The sequence below is a fragment of the Macrotis lagotis genome, chromosome 1 (genome assembly GCF_037893015.1).
Source record: "Macrotis lagotis isolate mMagLag1 chromosome 1, bilby.v1.9.chrom.fasta, whole genome shotgun sequence".
In the NCBI taxonomy this organism is placed as follows: Eukaryota; Metazoa; Chordata; class Mammalia; order Peramelemorphia; family Peramelidae; genus Macrotis; species Macrotis lagotis.
Window position 1 is genome coordinate 608082882 of NC_133658.1, and position 15970 is coordinate 608098851.

The 15970-nt window shown below is 34.3% G+C and overlaps 1 protein-coding gene across 5 annotated transcripts in view; it reads left to right on the forward strand.

Moving 5' to 3' along the window:
- CLASP1 (cytoplasmic linker associated protein 1) overlaps positions 1-15970 on the forward strand; it is a 379426-nt gene that overhangs the window by 126205 nt on the left and 237251 nt on the right. For all 5 annotated transcript variants that reach the window (XM_074214965.1, XM_074214964.1, XM_074214967.1 and 2 more), the window contains exons 5-7: positions 347-438; positions 838-913; positions 6605-6702. In XM_074214965.1, coding sequence (XP_074071066.1) covers positions 347-438; positions 838-913; positions 6605-6702 — 266 coding nt within the window. The remainder of the gene's footprint in view (positions 1-346; positions 439-837; positions 914-6604; positions 6703-15970) is intronic.

Sequence of the window (15970 nt, forward strand, 5' to 3'; positions counted from 1 at the left end):
GGTATTAAGAGAATTAAAGGAGGTTACCTGAGCCTTGAAAATAATTTGTTGGGTTAGCTAGGTAGCTTAGTGAATAGAGCATTGACCCTAGAGTCAGGAGAACCTGAATTCAAATTTGTTTCCAGACACTTGATACTGACTGACCATGGGCAAGTCACTTAAACCCATTGCCCCATAGTCCCCCATTTAAAAAAAAAAGGAAGAAAGAAAGAAATTGTTACCAACACAATGGCACATTCTCTGGTTATCTGTTGTTTGCTGAGAGTTATCTTTTGAACTGTAAGTTAAGATTAAAAAAAATGTCAAATTCCCTCTGATTCTTTCCAACTTTCCATGTCTTTTGCAGTATGTATGGGACAGAATGTTAGGAGGGTTCAAACACAAGAATTTCCGCACCAGGGAAGGTGTTTGTCTCTGCCTTATTGCAACACTGAATGCGTAAGTTTGAACCTAATTCATCCTTCTTTGTAGAACATGGTGAGTTTTAAAGAAATGCTTTCATTTATATATTCAATAAGTACATGCAAAATCTCTGGACCTTGTATTGTATTTCCTGTAAGCTCATTAAAAGGATTATAAAATACCTTGCCTTCCTGAAAGTAATAATGCTAGATAGATGATTAGGCCTTATAAAAAGGAAAGCACTTAAGTAATAAGTATTAAGTGCCGTGTTAAATTCTATGAAAGTTGTTATGTACTTAAAAAAAGACTTAATGTATAGCTCTAAGGGCTAGAGCTGTATCTAAAAGGATGAATATTAATGAAGACAAGAGGGGAAGGAGGGGGTGGGTTCCAACCCATCTCATTGCCCACACTAATGTTTGCTTTTGGTTTCAGCTCTGGAGCCCATACTTTAACACTAAGTAAGATTGTGCCACATATATGTAATTTACTTGGAGATCCAAATGGCCAGGTAAGTATATCATGAAGAAACCTGGGGAAAAAACTTAATCTGTCTTAGAAATAATTTTACATAATTTTGATATCCTGACTGTACTTGATAGGATTTATGTGAACTCTCTTCCTTGTCCTGTCCACTGTTCTGATAGTTTAATCAGTAGCATTTATGAGGTGCTCAGAGTGTAGTGTACCAGGTATAGCCATGGGGATCTCAGTCCTTGGCCAAATTTCATCCAGCCAGCAGAATGATAGTATCACTCTGTTCTTAGTTTCTCAACCCTTAGAAAAATTGTTTCTTTGTTGGATGATTATTTCTGTCAGCTTATTAATTCTGAACATTTATGGACAAAAAAGAATGAATAATTTTCTGACAAGTTTTTGAACTGATTAAAACCTGCAGCCCAGTTAAACCAGTGTAAAGTTTAGTTTCTCTGGAGTAATATCTCAGTACAATTTTCTCTATGTGAGCTTTTTTTCCCTCTGACATTGACTTGTCCAATTTATATATTCCCTCTCTTCCTTTTCTTGCTCCTTCCTTTTCTTTCTGTAGTCTTTTGGGTAAGTCAGTCAAACTTTAGGTTGCAGCATTCTCTATAAGACAAGGGAGCTAGATTAGCTACTTTTAAAGTTAACTAATTCTTTAATCCAGTGATCTGATGATTAGATGATTTCCAAGGTTCTTTCCAGTTCTGCACCTGTGATCCTTCTCAGACTCTTATTTTTTCCTTTTTCCTCTCTTCCCTCCCCCTCCCTCTCCCCTTCCTGATCCTCTACTTGTCTGTCTCCCCACCCCACCCCCAACTTTTCTCAAGAAGGTATTTAAACCCAAGTTTTCCTGATTGTTAACCCTGTCATATTTTAGACTTCTTTTGTTTGGTACAGTAGAAATTTAATAAGGAGACAAGCAGGAAGAAATGCCCAGTGATTGTACCAGTGACCTTAACACTCAGGCTTTAAAGACCTTTTCTTCTTTCTCCTTTATTTTTCCTTTCCTTCTTTCTCTCTCTATTTCTCTGTTCAACGATTTACTTGCTCATCTTCTGTACTTCAAGTCTTGTACTCACTCTCACTATGATGTTTTCTTTCAGTTAATTCTCTCAGAACCGAATGAATGAATAAGCAATTATTAAGGGCTTAAAGTACAACTGTGCTAGTCAACTAGAGATGAACATAGAAAAGTCAGATATTCTTTGTGTTTGAAGAACTTATAGTCCAATGAGGGAGGCAACACTTAGGATATTGGCAAGAGAAGAATTTTTGGTTTGGGAAGTCATAGGAATAGAGCGTAGGACATTAAAATATGAAGCATTTTTTTCCCCAGTGAAAATTGTGAAAGATGGAGGGGCATGGGGGTTTAGCGTTGAAGTGTAGAAATGAGAACTTAATAGACTTAATAACCTTTAAACTTTTTTCATCATCAGTTCAGATTTTTAAAAAGTTCCTTGGTACATTGAGTTTTCTCTGAAAATATTCATCAGTTCAGCATCAGTTATAACTCCCAGGATGTGATAAGTCTTATATGCAAAGAAAAAAGAGTAATGGAAACAAGAAGTGGATATTAATATATCTTGGCAAAAGGTTGTTATGTAGGGGTCATAGCCTAATTTCTTTCAGGATCAAGATAGAATACTTTTTTTTTTTTTTAAGGTTTTTGCAAGGCAATGGGGTTAAGTGGCTTGCCCAAGGCCATACGGCTAGGTGATTATTAAGTGTCTGAGACTGGATTTGAACCCAGGTCCTCCTGACTCCAGGGTCGGTGCTTTATCCACTGTGCCACCTAGCCACCCCCTAGAATACTTCTTTCTAAATGTACAGTGCTAAACAAAATTTTCAAAATGTGATTTGAATTTAATTAACTGTTAAGAATTAGAAGGTCTATCAGAAGTAAGCTTTTCTGTTTTGTAACTTTTAAAAGTTAGTTTGAAGCTATCAATTAGAAAATTCCATTTTTGGTTCTGATTCTTTTCTTTAGAATATGCCCCAGAGGTCAGGATCTGTGTTATTAAAGCCTTAAATGACTGAGTTGAAGGTAAAACACATTACCTATTTCTTCAGAGTATTTGAAAAAATTTTATTTCACCTTTTTATCAAGTATGTTTAATGAATTTGTAATTAAGTAATGAAGGTTTTCATGCTTCCTAATTAAACTTAATGAGCATTATCTTCCCTTTTTAAAACATGAAAATACTTACTTTGAATTTATTTTTTCATATTTATAATTATAAGTTTATATTTCCTTATGTTATTCATCTTTTCAGGATCAAGAGATAAAATCTCTACAGTTTAAATATATATATATATATATATATATACTGAAACATTTTATATGTATATTTTCTTTATAGCTAAAACTAATACTTGTTAGCAGTATGTATAAAATGGTAATACCTTGAAATTTTATTGCACAGAAACTCTTAAAAACAGCTTTTCTATAGGTTATCTGTTTTCATGCAAAAATCTCATGAAGAAATGAGTCACAATTACTATTAACATTTTGCTTATGACAAAATTTGAGGCTTGATGGAAAAACTTCAATAAATATTTTATAACTTGATCTAGAATCTGATTTAGATAATGTTTGTTTAGTGTAGTACTTTCTTTGAGAACTGAGTGACTCCAAACAATTGGAGCTGCTGGTAGGTGATTGAGAAATGCCATTCTTATTTTAAAAACCTTATATTAAACCCTGAAGTCAATTTGTTCATCCATTAATGTGGGGAGCTGAAGAAGTGTCAGAAGACACTTTCCTGTTTTCTGATTCATTTAAAATAGCCATTAGTAAAATTCTTTTATAAGATTTCAGTCTGATCTTTATCCAGATGTGGAACATTGCTAAATATAAATGATGTTGCCAAAGCAGAGTGGTGCTAAGAAGTTGCAAAAGTCTCTTAACGTTTTTGATTGCCTGAGGAAAATGTCTGGGAACTCTAATAGTTTCTGTCTTTTTAGGTGCTTAGGTTACCAGTTTTGAAATCAAAAGCCAAAATTCGGTAAAGGTACTTTTCTCTACTCAGGTTTTCTGTTTTTCTTAACAGTGATTCTGACTCTAGAACTGAATGGAATTTTAGAAATCTAGTATAACTCTGTATCTTACAGGTAAGGAAACTTGAGTTCTAGAACCAGCAGTCACTTTCCAGGGGCACATAGGGATTTACTGGAGGATGTTGGAATAGAGCTGAGCCTTCCTGATTTCCCGGCCAGGATTCTTTCTATTATGTCCCAGTAGTACTTTACATATCATCCTGGACATGGAACTATTGGTGGCACGACTTAGCTTCTGGGAGAATGCCTCCAATAAAACCTCTTTTGAGTATATATATTATAAGTCAAGGTAGTTCTATCACGTTTATTCTCTCAAAGTTCCATCATTGTAGACCTTTTTGAAGCATTTGTCCTTCATTTTATAATAGGAAAATTCAATTTTAGATTTTAAACCAAGAAGGGATCTCAGAGAACATCTGATTCAGTTCCCTCATTTTATTGAAATTGAACCCAGAGAAAATAAGCAACTTGCCTAAGATTGCATGTAAGTAATAGAACCCAATAGAGAAGATAACTCTGATATTAGTGTTCCTAAACAATAGTAGAATATGTCCATTGCAGTAATGTACAATTTTAGTTCAACTGTTCTGATGAGGTGTTTTTTTCAAAATTAGATGTTTCATGTGATGATTTCATATACTTTTGAAGTATGATTATTTTACTAACAGACTGTCTTGAAGGAAATTCAGTAGATCTGGTTGCAATCTTTAAAGTTAATAATTCAATGATTCATTCATGCACATAATGTTTTTTTCTCTTTTGTTTATATATTATCTTACCTATTAAATTATGAGCTCTTTGAGGACAAGGATTACTTTTTGTCTTTCTTTGTATCCCACAGTCCTTGATAAAGTGATTGATTCATAGTTGGTTGGTTAATTACTTGGTTCTTGTGCTTTGTTACCAAAGAAGTTATAGTGGGACTGATCGTGGCTGACCAATAATACAATCTTGAAATGCTCTACCATAGTTCAGGGTGAAATAACAAAAGCAGGAAATGCTTTATAAATATTTGTTAATTTGCTGCATCTACAAGACAAGGATCGTAATCTAAGATAAGACTATTAATATTTAAGATTGAACCTGATTAAAAAACAAATCTTTTTTGTACTCTTTCCTTACAGATTTGTCCAAAGTTCTCTTTCTTTCTATTTTTAGTTGTCTATCCCCTCCCCTCAACCTATCTTAACTTCTCATGTTATGAAGTTATAGCTAATGTGTTTTAACAGTTGTGGTGTTCCTCCTCTTACTTTGCATCATCTAAGTCTGAGTAATGACAACAGTTGTACTACAGCAAAGGAGCACCAGACACAGGGAATTTTTGACCTCAACAAGTTATGTTTATAGATGAGTACTTTCATTAGTGATTTTTAAATTATACAATAGGTGTACTAGACTTTGGGCATTTCTTGTGAAATTCTATGCAGAATAAATAAGAAAAGTATTTAATCGTCTTTTTAAACCAAGGGTTTTTAACTTTTGTTATTATCATCCCAGTGTGATCATTAGTGAAATGAAGCTAATAATTTAAGGAGCTATAGTCTTCATTCACATGAAAAAGATTTATCACATGATGTATTACATTCTTAACAACACTAAAAATAAGTAAGTGATTTGCAACTTCAGAATTATTGAAATATTGTTCTAATCCTTATTGCATTGTTCAGGTTTCTTCTCTTCCTTGCTGAATCCTCTTAAAGTCTATTACTTTCTTCCTATAAACTTTGCTTTATTTATTATATTTCATTGCTTAGACTTTTGTTCTATATGTGGCATTTCCTTAAATATTTATATACATAAATAGACTGATATCAGGCTTTCTTTTTATTCTGTGACTCAGAACCTCTTATGCTAACATAATCTCTTGTGCCAACATAAGAATTTTATGGGGACAGCACTTTGGAGATTATTCAGACCTGTGTTTATCGTTTAGTCTAAGTGACCCCATGATATTCAGATCTCCTTTCTCATTTTTCAGTTGAGGAAAGTGGTCTAGAGTGGGCAGAACTAGTTAGATGCTGAACTGTAACTAGACCACAAGTCTCCTCTCTTAATTGTTCTTAGTATTAGTGAAGTGGACAGAGTACTGAACTCAGGGTCTGGAAGATTAGTTCATAACTTTAACTTGCTTTTTGACCCTGGACAAGTCATTTAAAACTCTCTATGCACTCAGTCATGTACAGACTACAAACTATATTAATAGAGGGAGTTCCCACATAACATCTATTTATGCTAATAAAATTTACATCTTTTGGGCATAACATTACGTTGCTTCACAATTTCATATATTAAAATTTAAAGAGTTGTTATATTGCATTTAATTAATTTGTTTTATTTAATTTAATTTATTAAATTATTATGAACTATTTAATTAATATTCTTAATCAACTCCTCAAAGAATAGAAATACCATAAATATAGGGAGTGTGTCCCTTCACATGGAAAACCTCAGTGATAGATACCTGAATTATTTCTTTAGTCACATTAATGTCTTCAAAATTAAGTGAATAGTAGATTATTCTGTTTAGGTAAATGTAGTTATGAGCTTGTTTCTGGTTAAATATGACTTACTTAAAAAGATGGGATGGTTTGTGATCTATTTTTTTTAAACAAATGTTATAAAGTCACAAATAAATGTTTAAGATATCTTCTTTTGTGTGTAGGTTCGAGACTCAGCAATAAACAGCTTAGTGGAAATTTACAGACATGTAGGAGAACGTGTGAGGGCAGATCTCAGTAAAAAAGGATTACCACAGTCTCGGTGAGTTTACACTTCTATTTTTAGTGCTTTCCCCCATACTTTTCTTCCAGTTAACTTTTCTTCTTATAGGATTTTTAGAAGTAAATTCAGGATAAAATTAGCATTTTTTTCTATCTACATAACTTTTCTTGAACTAGTCTGCTTCTCTCCCACCTAGTTGAAACCCTATTGCTGGGTATTACAGCAATCTCCTGTTGGACAGCTGGACTTAAGTTTCTGCCTTCTCTAAACTATCCTACAGGCAACAGCCAAATTTTCTCCCCTAATTTGCATGTCTGACTATGTCATTCTCCTACTCAGTAACCTTCAATGGTTCCCCTTTGTCTCCAGGATCAAATATAAACTTTTCTGTTTGGTTTTTAAAGCCCTTGAGAACCTATTCTCAGCCTACTTTCTAACTTCCTCTGCCTCTCCCCACTTCCACCTTTCCCCATTGCTCCTTTTTCCAGCTCTTTGATCAAGCTCAACTGACCTTCTTCTGGTTCTTCACACATGATCCTCTACAGCTTTGCATTAGCTCTTATGCATGCCTTGGAATGTCCTCCTTCTTCACTTCCAACTCTTAAAATCCTTTTTTTTCCTTTTAAATTCTGCTCAGATACTATCTACTCGGATACATGCTTTTTACATGGTCTTTCCTGATTGCACTTAGCTGCGCTTCTGACTGCACTTCTTTTCTCAATTTAACTTGTTTTTATTTTGTATATTTTCATTGATGTACATGTCCTTTAAAAGAATATTAACTCTTTAAGGGCAAAGAATATTTCATTTTATCTCATTAACCTCAGCTCCTGGTAAAATGCTTAATAAATTCTTGTTAATTGCTTAAAATGTTTAATTCTGGAAAAGTTCTATTAAGTAGACTTTTCTGGAATCCTGGCAGATGAAATTCAATTCCACCAATGCTATTATGTATAGCACAAGAGCCTCTTTTTTATAACCATGGTACCTAGTCTTTGGCTTACAATAGATACTTAATAAATGTTAATTGATTCATTGATTTAATAGTGATGATTTCCATGTTGTCAGATTCTTCACAAAAATATTTTGGATTTTAGACCTAGAGGTTATAAAAATTATGAATTTTATATAAGTTCTTGCTATGAAGAAAATTATAGCATCTATCAAATCTCAAGTAATTTTGCATAGCTCCAACTTGCTATGAGGGAAGTCAGGGCAAAATGAGAAAGACTCTTAGAGCTATCAAAGACTTTAAAGACTTCATTCAACTTCTCTTTATGGTCTAGGAAACTAAGACTCAAAAAAGGCTTAGGGATCTTCCTACACACCACATGGCTAGTTGGGAATAGAACTGAGCCTAGAACAATCCTGCTTTCCTGTTTAACAGGAAACAATATTCTTCTATCTAGTTTTGGCCATCCAACCTTTTCCCTTTCTTTCTTCCATATCCTTTGTCAAAAAATAATATGACATTAGTAGAGAGAATTTGAGTATAGCAGCAATAGTCATGTATGGAGAGTTGAAGTGAATTGTAGAAGTTCTATAGTCCATTTTATAGAGTTTGAAACTGAGGTCCAAAAGTTACCCCAGGTCACACAAGTAGTAGGTGACAGAGCCAGGATTTAAAACCAGTTCCTCAGTTCTTTTTCCTCTACATCATGATTAATCCTTAGCTTGTTATTACCATTGATGTTCCTCAAGCAGATGTGCTGAGAGAGGATCACTGGACTCTCCAGTAAGAACCTCTACTAGTATATACTTTTGACTTGATGCCCTTAAATCCCAAGAACTCTTTTTTTTTTAGCATCCCAATTTACAGAATAATTTTCAGAGTTCATGATATTATTTCAAACAAAAATACAAGAAAAACTATTATGTGTGTATCGATAGGTAAAATCCCTAAGTCCCTTGAAATGTTACTGGTATTTTCTTCATATTTCATTGACATTGGAACATAGCTTTTTAACTTGACTTTTTCACATAAAAAAAATGAAGAAACAGGAATTCAGACAGATTAAGGGACTTGCCCAAGCTAACATAAATAGTAGGTAGCAGAGTTGAGGATGCCTATATTGGGTCCTCTAATTCCAGATCAGTTCCCTTGTAGAAATGAGTTCTGCTTTCTCTCAAAACCTTCAAGCTAATGGAAGAACTGTTGTTGTTGTTGTCCTTGATATTGAGAGAGGTTTCCCAGGGCCTTAGATTCTGGTCCATTACTTCATTGAGTATGAGCCCAAATAGTATGTGACATTGTTTTAGAACTTAAGTTTCTGTTACATTTGGCTGTGAGTGGCCAATGTGAGTATTTGAATATTCTGGAATTCTGATGCATCATATTAGAATTTTTTGTTGTTGTGTGAGCACAGTAGATTTTTCAGTTTGGTTTTTCACATTTTCCTGACTGTTATTTGGGCCTGCTGGATAATGAGGGATGAGACAACAAAGTGAGTTTGAAGGTAGGGAAAAATGCTTTTGATAAATCATCAGGAAAGGAATTTTCCAATTTGAAATGATTTGAGGGAGGCTTTAATTTTCCTTCTTTATTTGTACCCACTTAGTGCTTTCCCTTTTATATCATTCTCTTCATCTTTTCTGATACTAGTAAATAGCTCCTTTACTTTATTTTTTGTATTTCTCAGTATCTTTATTTTGCAGTATTTTCTTTTGTATATATTTGAGAATATTGTTCTTTTTTTAGGTTTTTGCAAGGCAAATGGGGTTAAGTGGCTTGCCCAAGGCCACACAGCTAGGTAATTATTAAGTGTCTGAGACCGGATTTGAACCTAGGTACTCCTGACTCCAGAGCCAGTGCTTTATCCACTGCGCCACCTGATTATTGTTCTTTTATGAAATCATTTTAAAATAGTGAAAAGACAGTCTCCTTAATCTTAGATTTGATTGAACTCCTGTATTTTTAGAACAGTTTTTAGATCTTTGCATGATTTTTCAATTACTTTCTAAGGAAAACATCGTAGTTTTCCAATCTTATTTAAAAAAATCAACAATATAAAAAATCATGAGGCTACGTAAGAACTAAAAAATCTGTGAAATACCAAATTTACCCAAGGATAGAAGCTTTGTTCACTTCTTATTTTTATCCTGCATCATTGGAGAGGGAGATTTATTAGGGGAGCCTATAACTTTTATTTTTAGTTTTAAGGTTAAGTGGCTTGCCCAAGGCCACACAGCTAGGTAATTATTAAGTGTCTGAGGCTGGATTTAACTCAGGTACTCCTGATACCAGGGTCAGTGCTCTATCCACTGTGCCACCTAGCTACCCCCTACAACTTTTTTTTTTTAAAGAAAGATTTATTTTGAGTTTTACAATTTTCCCCCCAGAGCCTATAACTCTTCATGAGAGAAGAGGAAACATAATTTGTGTTTCTAAGATGAGAATTGAAGGAAATATATTATAATTTTGTCTAATCCAAGATTTAATTCTGGTAGCTTAATTCTGTGAGAGAAGTTGAACAGCCACTTTGCAACATTTAATCTTCAGAGAAATAATGATCATGTCATTCTGCATTTATTAAAAAAATTTGCACTGGAATACATTTCTTTTCTATGACGACTGAACCCGATGACTTTATTTAATGGGACTATTGAAGGTAGAATTCTGTTGCTGAGGTAGAAAAAATATAAATTTTATGGAGTGGGAGTTGTGGGGGGGTGGAATGAACATGCTAGTTTAGCAACTTCTGACTAGAAAATCTGAGCAAATATTGAAACCACTTCCATAGCATTTATTGTCATTTATTTTGTGTTTAGATTTATCTAATTCTGTGAGAGGGAGGTTGAGGTCCTCCACTATTACAGTTTTGCTGTCTTCTTTAATTTCCTTCCTTCCTTTTTTTTTTTTTTTGCAAGGCAATGGGGTTAAGTGACTTTCCCAAGATCATAGAGCTGGGAATTGTTGATCTGGATCGCTATTCCTGATTTTTTTTACTTTTGCTGAAACATAATTTTGCTTCAGCCTTTACCTTTACCCTATCTATAGCATTCGTTGAGCACCCATGTCTTACTGTCTTGTATTGTTTCCTCAACCTAACTGTGAACTTCTTCAGAGCAGTCACCTCTCTGTAGCATCAGCACAATGCTATGAACCCTTCTGGGGGGACCCATCTTGAAGCCTCTGATTATTGTTGGACCTGATGACAAATTTATTCTTGTCTCTTGTTTCCCATTCCTACTTTAGAGGGCCCATTTTAAGTCTACATCTGAACTACAACTACAATACAGAGTCAAAGGTGCAAATACATCTAAAATGACACTGATGGAGAAAAGTGCTAATTTTCTCAGACTGTTTTCACAATTCTTTTGGTACAACACATTAAATTATGTCATATGCAGTTAGGGACTTGGCTAAGTGTTTGCCAAAAACAACAAAAATGGTTTATGACGTAATGTCATAGGATTGTGTTTTATGTATGTCCAGTTGTTTGACTATTCCTATTTAATAGGTTTGATCTGACATTTGTGTGTGTGTGGAGAGGTCATACATGATTATGTCATTCTGTTGCCTATAGGCAAGATGAAATAGGAAGTGTTCTGGGTTTGAATCTTGGTCCTCCCACTTCCCAGGATGACCTTAGGTACCCCCCCCCCCCCCAGCCTCAGTTTTATTTTCTATCAAATTTGAAGGGGTTTGATGAGAGTGTTTTAAGGACTCTTGCCACTCATTCTATGGTTCTGTGATCAAAAGAGTACTGTAGAGGTCATTTTCTGTTTTGAGATCTGCTCTTTGGTCACTTATCATTGACTCAGTAGTCACTTAAGTGCCTATTATAATCCCATGTATTAGGCATTCATGATACAATGACAGAAACAAAGAACAACAGCCCCTTGCCCTCAGATCATCCAGGAGGAAACATACATAAAGTTAATACAAAATACATACCAAGTGCATACAAAGTAATTTGGGAATCTTACTCATTCTCAGTTTGGTCTATTTCATTTCAGTTACGGACTTTTTATGATGAAACTGAGTCATTCTGGATATGGTTGAAGTACATTGTTATAACAAGCAGAATATATTGTAAGAAAATCTACATTATTTAATTGTTTGGTATTTTATGACCCTTAAATATTTTTATATAGAGATGTTTTCTGTTTAGTATTAAAATCTATAATAGGATTCAGTCAGTAATTTTGATAAAATTTCAGTGAAATATAGGGATAGTTGGCAATAATCCCATTTCACAAATGGGTGAATTTTAAGAATGTGTGACTTATCCATAGATCAATCAGCTTTACTTTAGAGGAGGTAGAAGGAAGGATTTAAATGGCCTGCCTTTGGTTAGAATGCCTCAATCTCTAGTTAGCTTCAGAAGGATTAGTTGAGTTTAGCCAAATGTGTGAGATTAAGATAGGAGAAAATTTACCAAAACCTTTCTCTGAATTGTGGTCTCCCACGTGGAATATGAGTGGCTTAGAATGTGGACTAATTAACCATCAGTGAACCAGACAAATTTATATAGATATTTATTAAAAAGAACTTTTGATATAGAGGAATTTCAAAAAAACTTAAGTATATAGAGTTAATTTGTAATGCATTATGCAGTGTTTAGTAATTTTGTGCCTATTCCAATGTTAAAATGTGTGACAGTGTCAGAAAGTAGAGCTGAGCTGCTCTAACAGCTATGGCTTAGTGGACTCTTCAGGGATGACTCTCTTGGGCAGATGATGATTCCCCAGCAAGGTGCATGTTGTGATTCTTTTTTAAATCAGAAGTTATTTTAGGAAGTTACTTCAAACCTAAATTCATGGAAATGCTATGTTCAGTTGACAACATTTATAAACTGGTTTGGGAAGATTTAGGAATGAAGACAACCTGTTACTTAGACAAGCAGCTATTTGTGACTAGGTTTGATTCACTCAAGTTTTAACAGATAGACTTTTTGTTGTTATCATATGTCCACAAACATTGTATGATATGTTGTAAAGCATGAATAATTAACTTTGTCAATTTTCTTTTTGAGCAGCTTTTGCATTTTTAAAAAAAATGTCTTGCTAACCTGTCTTGGTATTTCTTCTTAAAAGACAGTTTACAACTAGTGACTAACAAAATGTATTTGTTGAAAATAAATTGTGCAGCTGGGCATAAGGAAACAGATTGAATCACTCTTGTTAGTCCCTTATTCTTTCAACAACCATTTAAAGTAGTGTGTACAAAAAACCTTTGTACAGTGGACAGAGTGCTAGGGTTTTGAATCAGGAAAACTCATCCTTCTGAGTTCAAATCCAGCCTCAGACTCTTAATAGCTTTGTGACCTTGGGCATGTATGCTACTTAACCCTTTCCTCCCAATTCATCATCTGTAAAATGATCTGGGGAAGGAAACTATCCATTATCTTTGCCAAGAAAATCGAAACCAAAGTTCAACACAACCTTCCTAGGCATTTTGGGAAGTATAAAGATAATTAAAATACGATTCCTACCGTTATAGAGTTCAGCATAGGATACAATCACAATTATATAGTAATGTGATAATAATTGTTAAAGCTCTTCCTGGCAAGTGCTACAGATGGCTCTACCTTTGCTAGTTTGTACAGATCTCAGAGTCCAGGCCTCTTTTCTCATCCCTCCCCAATTTCCTGTCAATTCCATTCCTCTTTTATCCTAGACAGTTACTTCTGTCCTTTACCTTCCATTCCCAATTTCTTTCCTTGCACAAAAGAATTCAGAGCTGTTGCTAGCTTTTTCTAAAGGTCATGATCCAGGCCCCTCCAGTTCCCAATTGGAATTGTCTTTCTCCCATACCATTCAGACTTACAGCATTTTCTCAGAATGGCACTTTTCAATTATATGTAAGCTCCTTTAGAATAGTTTACATTTCCTACACTTAGTAATCACTCAGGAAGTGGTTTTTCATTCATTTTATAATTTCAAATTAATACTATATATTAAGTACTTTCCCTTCTCATCTTACTGATTTTCTCCTGATTGATCCAAAACTTTTTGGGATGCAGTCATATGCTCATAGTCAAGAATTCATTGTATATAGGGCTTATATTTAAAGTGTGGAGTTGTCATTTAATATTAGCACATGCTTCTATTTTTTTCAATTTTAAAAAGTTATATTTCATTTTTATTTCCAAATTCTATCTAACCTCCTCCCCCTCAGTTTCTCTCCCTAAGAAGGTAAAGTGATCAGATAGAGGTTATACATGTAGAATTATGTAAAATATTTCCATATTAGTCATTTTGTACAAGAAGATTCTAGTAAAAGAAAAAAATGGAAAAAAGGAAAAATAGTTTGCTTTATCTGTATTCAATCAATAGCAGTTCTCTGGAAGGGAATAGCATTTTTCGTAATATATCTTTTGAGATTATCTTGGATCATTGTATTGTTGAAAATAGCTAAATCATCCACAGTTTTTTATCGAGCAATATTACTGTTACTGTGTACAATGTTCTGGTTTTGTTTACTATGAATCAGTTCATGTAAGTCTATCTTTTTTGAAATCATCTTGCTTGTTATTTATTTACAGTACAATAATATTCCATTACAGTCATTTACCACAGCTGTTTAGCCATTCCCCAATTAATAGGCATCCTTTCGATTTTCAATTTTTAGCTACTACAAAAAGAACTTTGATAAATATTTTTGTACAAATGGTTCCTTTTCCTTTTTTTTAAATATCATTATGATATAGACCTAGCAGTGGTATTAGCGTATGCATCTTTTTATACAGACCCATATAATTATGTACCTACACACATACATTCATACATATATACACACACATACACATATTCACATAGATACACAGATACATATTTTTGGATAGCCATATCTGGTTTGTATATATCTCTCATTTTTATAACATTTCCAAGCAACAGCCCCCTCCTTACTCCTCTACTTAATTTCTATTCGCCACCTTGTCCTCTTATTCGTTATCTTACTGCTCTTTCAAGAATCCCTTTTACATGCCCTTCTATATCTCCCTCCCTACACACCCTTCTACATAACCTTACCCTATTTCCCTTATCCTCTAACTCAGTACCCTCCCTGATTCTGCCCCAACAAGGAACTTTTTTTTTTAGGGGTGAATTGATTAAATATTTGATCAATTATAGCATGCAAATGATGTTATGAATATCCAAATGACCCTTGGCAGAAAAAAGGTTCCCTATCCCTGACCTTAACTAATTGACAGGTTTAAGGTTGGTTACCTTCTATCTGGTTTAGTTCATCTGTTTATATGGTTTACTGAGGTGTGATCATGCATATGCCATAGCCTCTTGGAGTCACAAGTTGGATGAAAGTGGACACCAAAGGTGATTGAGTGGACCTGGAAAGGGCTTGGCAAGCTCTCATGTCTGAAGGGCTAGTCTTACAAAGTTGAAAGGGAGTCTTCTAGCAGTTGATTTTTGTTCTGGGTTATTATTATTATTGTATAATTCCTTCAATCCTTGTTTGGGCTTTGCTATTAGTTTGTGTTTTGAGAGAGTAGGTGCTGGGAGGAAAAAAAAGATTCATGTACATTTAGTTAAAAACATTTTGGAATCAGTGAAGTACATGTCTGAAATTAAACTCACATGTCATTGTTGGAATTAATGAATTTTATAGTGTTGGAAACTGTAGATGTCACCTAGTTTATCCAGGTTCCTTATTCTACCCTTTTTTGATTTGTCAATCAAGAATCTTGATTATTTTCCCATCTGATTGTTTTCTCCGTTTATCTGGTTTTTCTTCCTTTCTGGAACCATATAGGGAGGAGTGTACCTCAGGGTCCTTCTTCTTTGGTCTTATCACTTTTCTCTCTGCATCCTCTTCCTTTGATGACTTTTCTTGTTTCCATGGATTCAATTATGCAGATAGTTCCTAAATCTATTAGTATAGTCCTGATCTCACCTGTTTTCAATCTCACATCTCCAAAAGCCTTTTGGCTTTTTCCAGCAGACTTTCCACCAATACCTCAAACTTAAATTTGTAATCTTCTCCCCTAATCTTATACCTGCCTCAGGTTTCCCTATTTCTGTTGATGGTACCCCATCCTTTTCACTGAGGTTCATAAACCTTAATATTATTATTTTGATTTCTCTATTACTCCCCCCCAACCCCCAGTTAATACTTTCTTCTCAAATTACCCTATCATAATTCACATGGATCATAGATATCTAGGACTGGAAACAACTTCTGAATCAATCTATTCCAACTTCTTCATTTTACAGATGAGAAAACTGTAGCTCTGGAAAGCAAGTGATTTGTCCAAGGTCATTCAGGTAGCAAGTGGCAGAGGTGGGAATTAAAGCCAGGACCTGACTTTATAAACTAGGCTGTAGCTTTGCTGCTTTTTTTTTT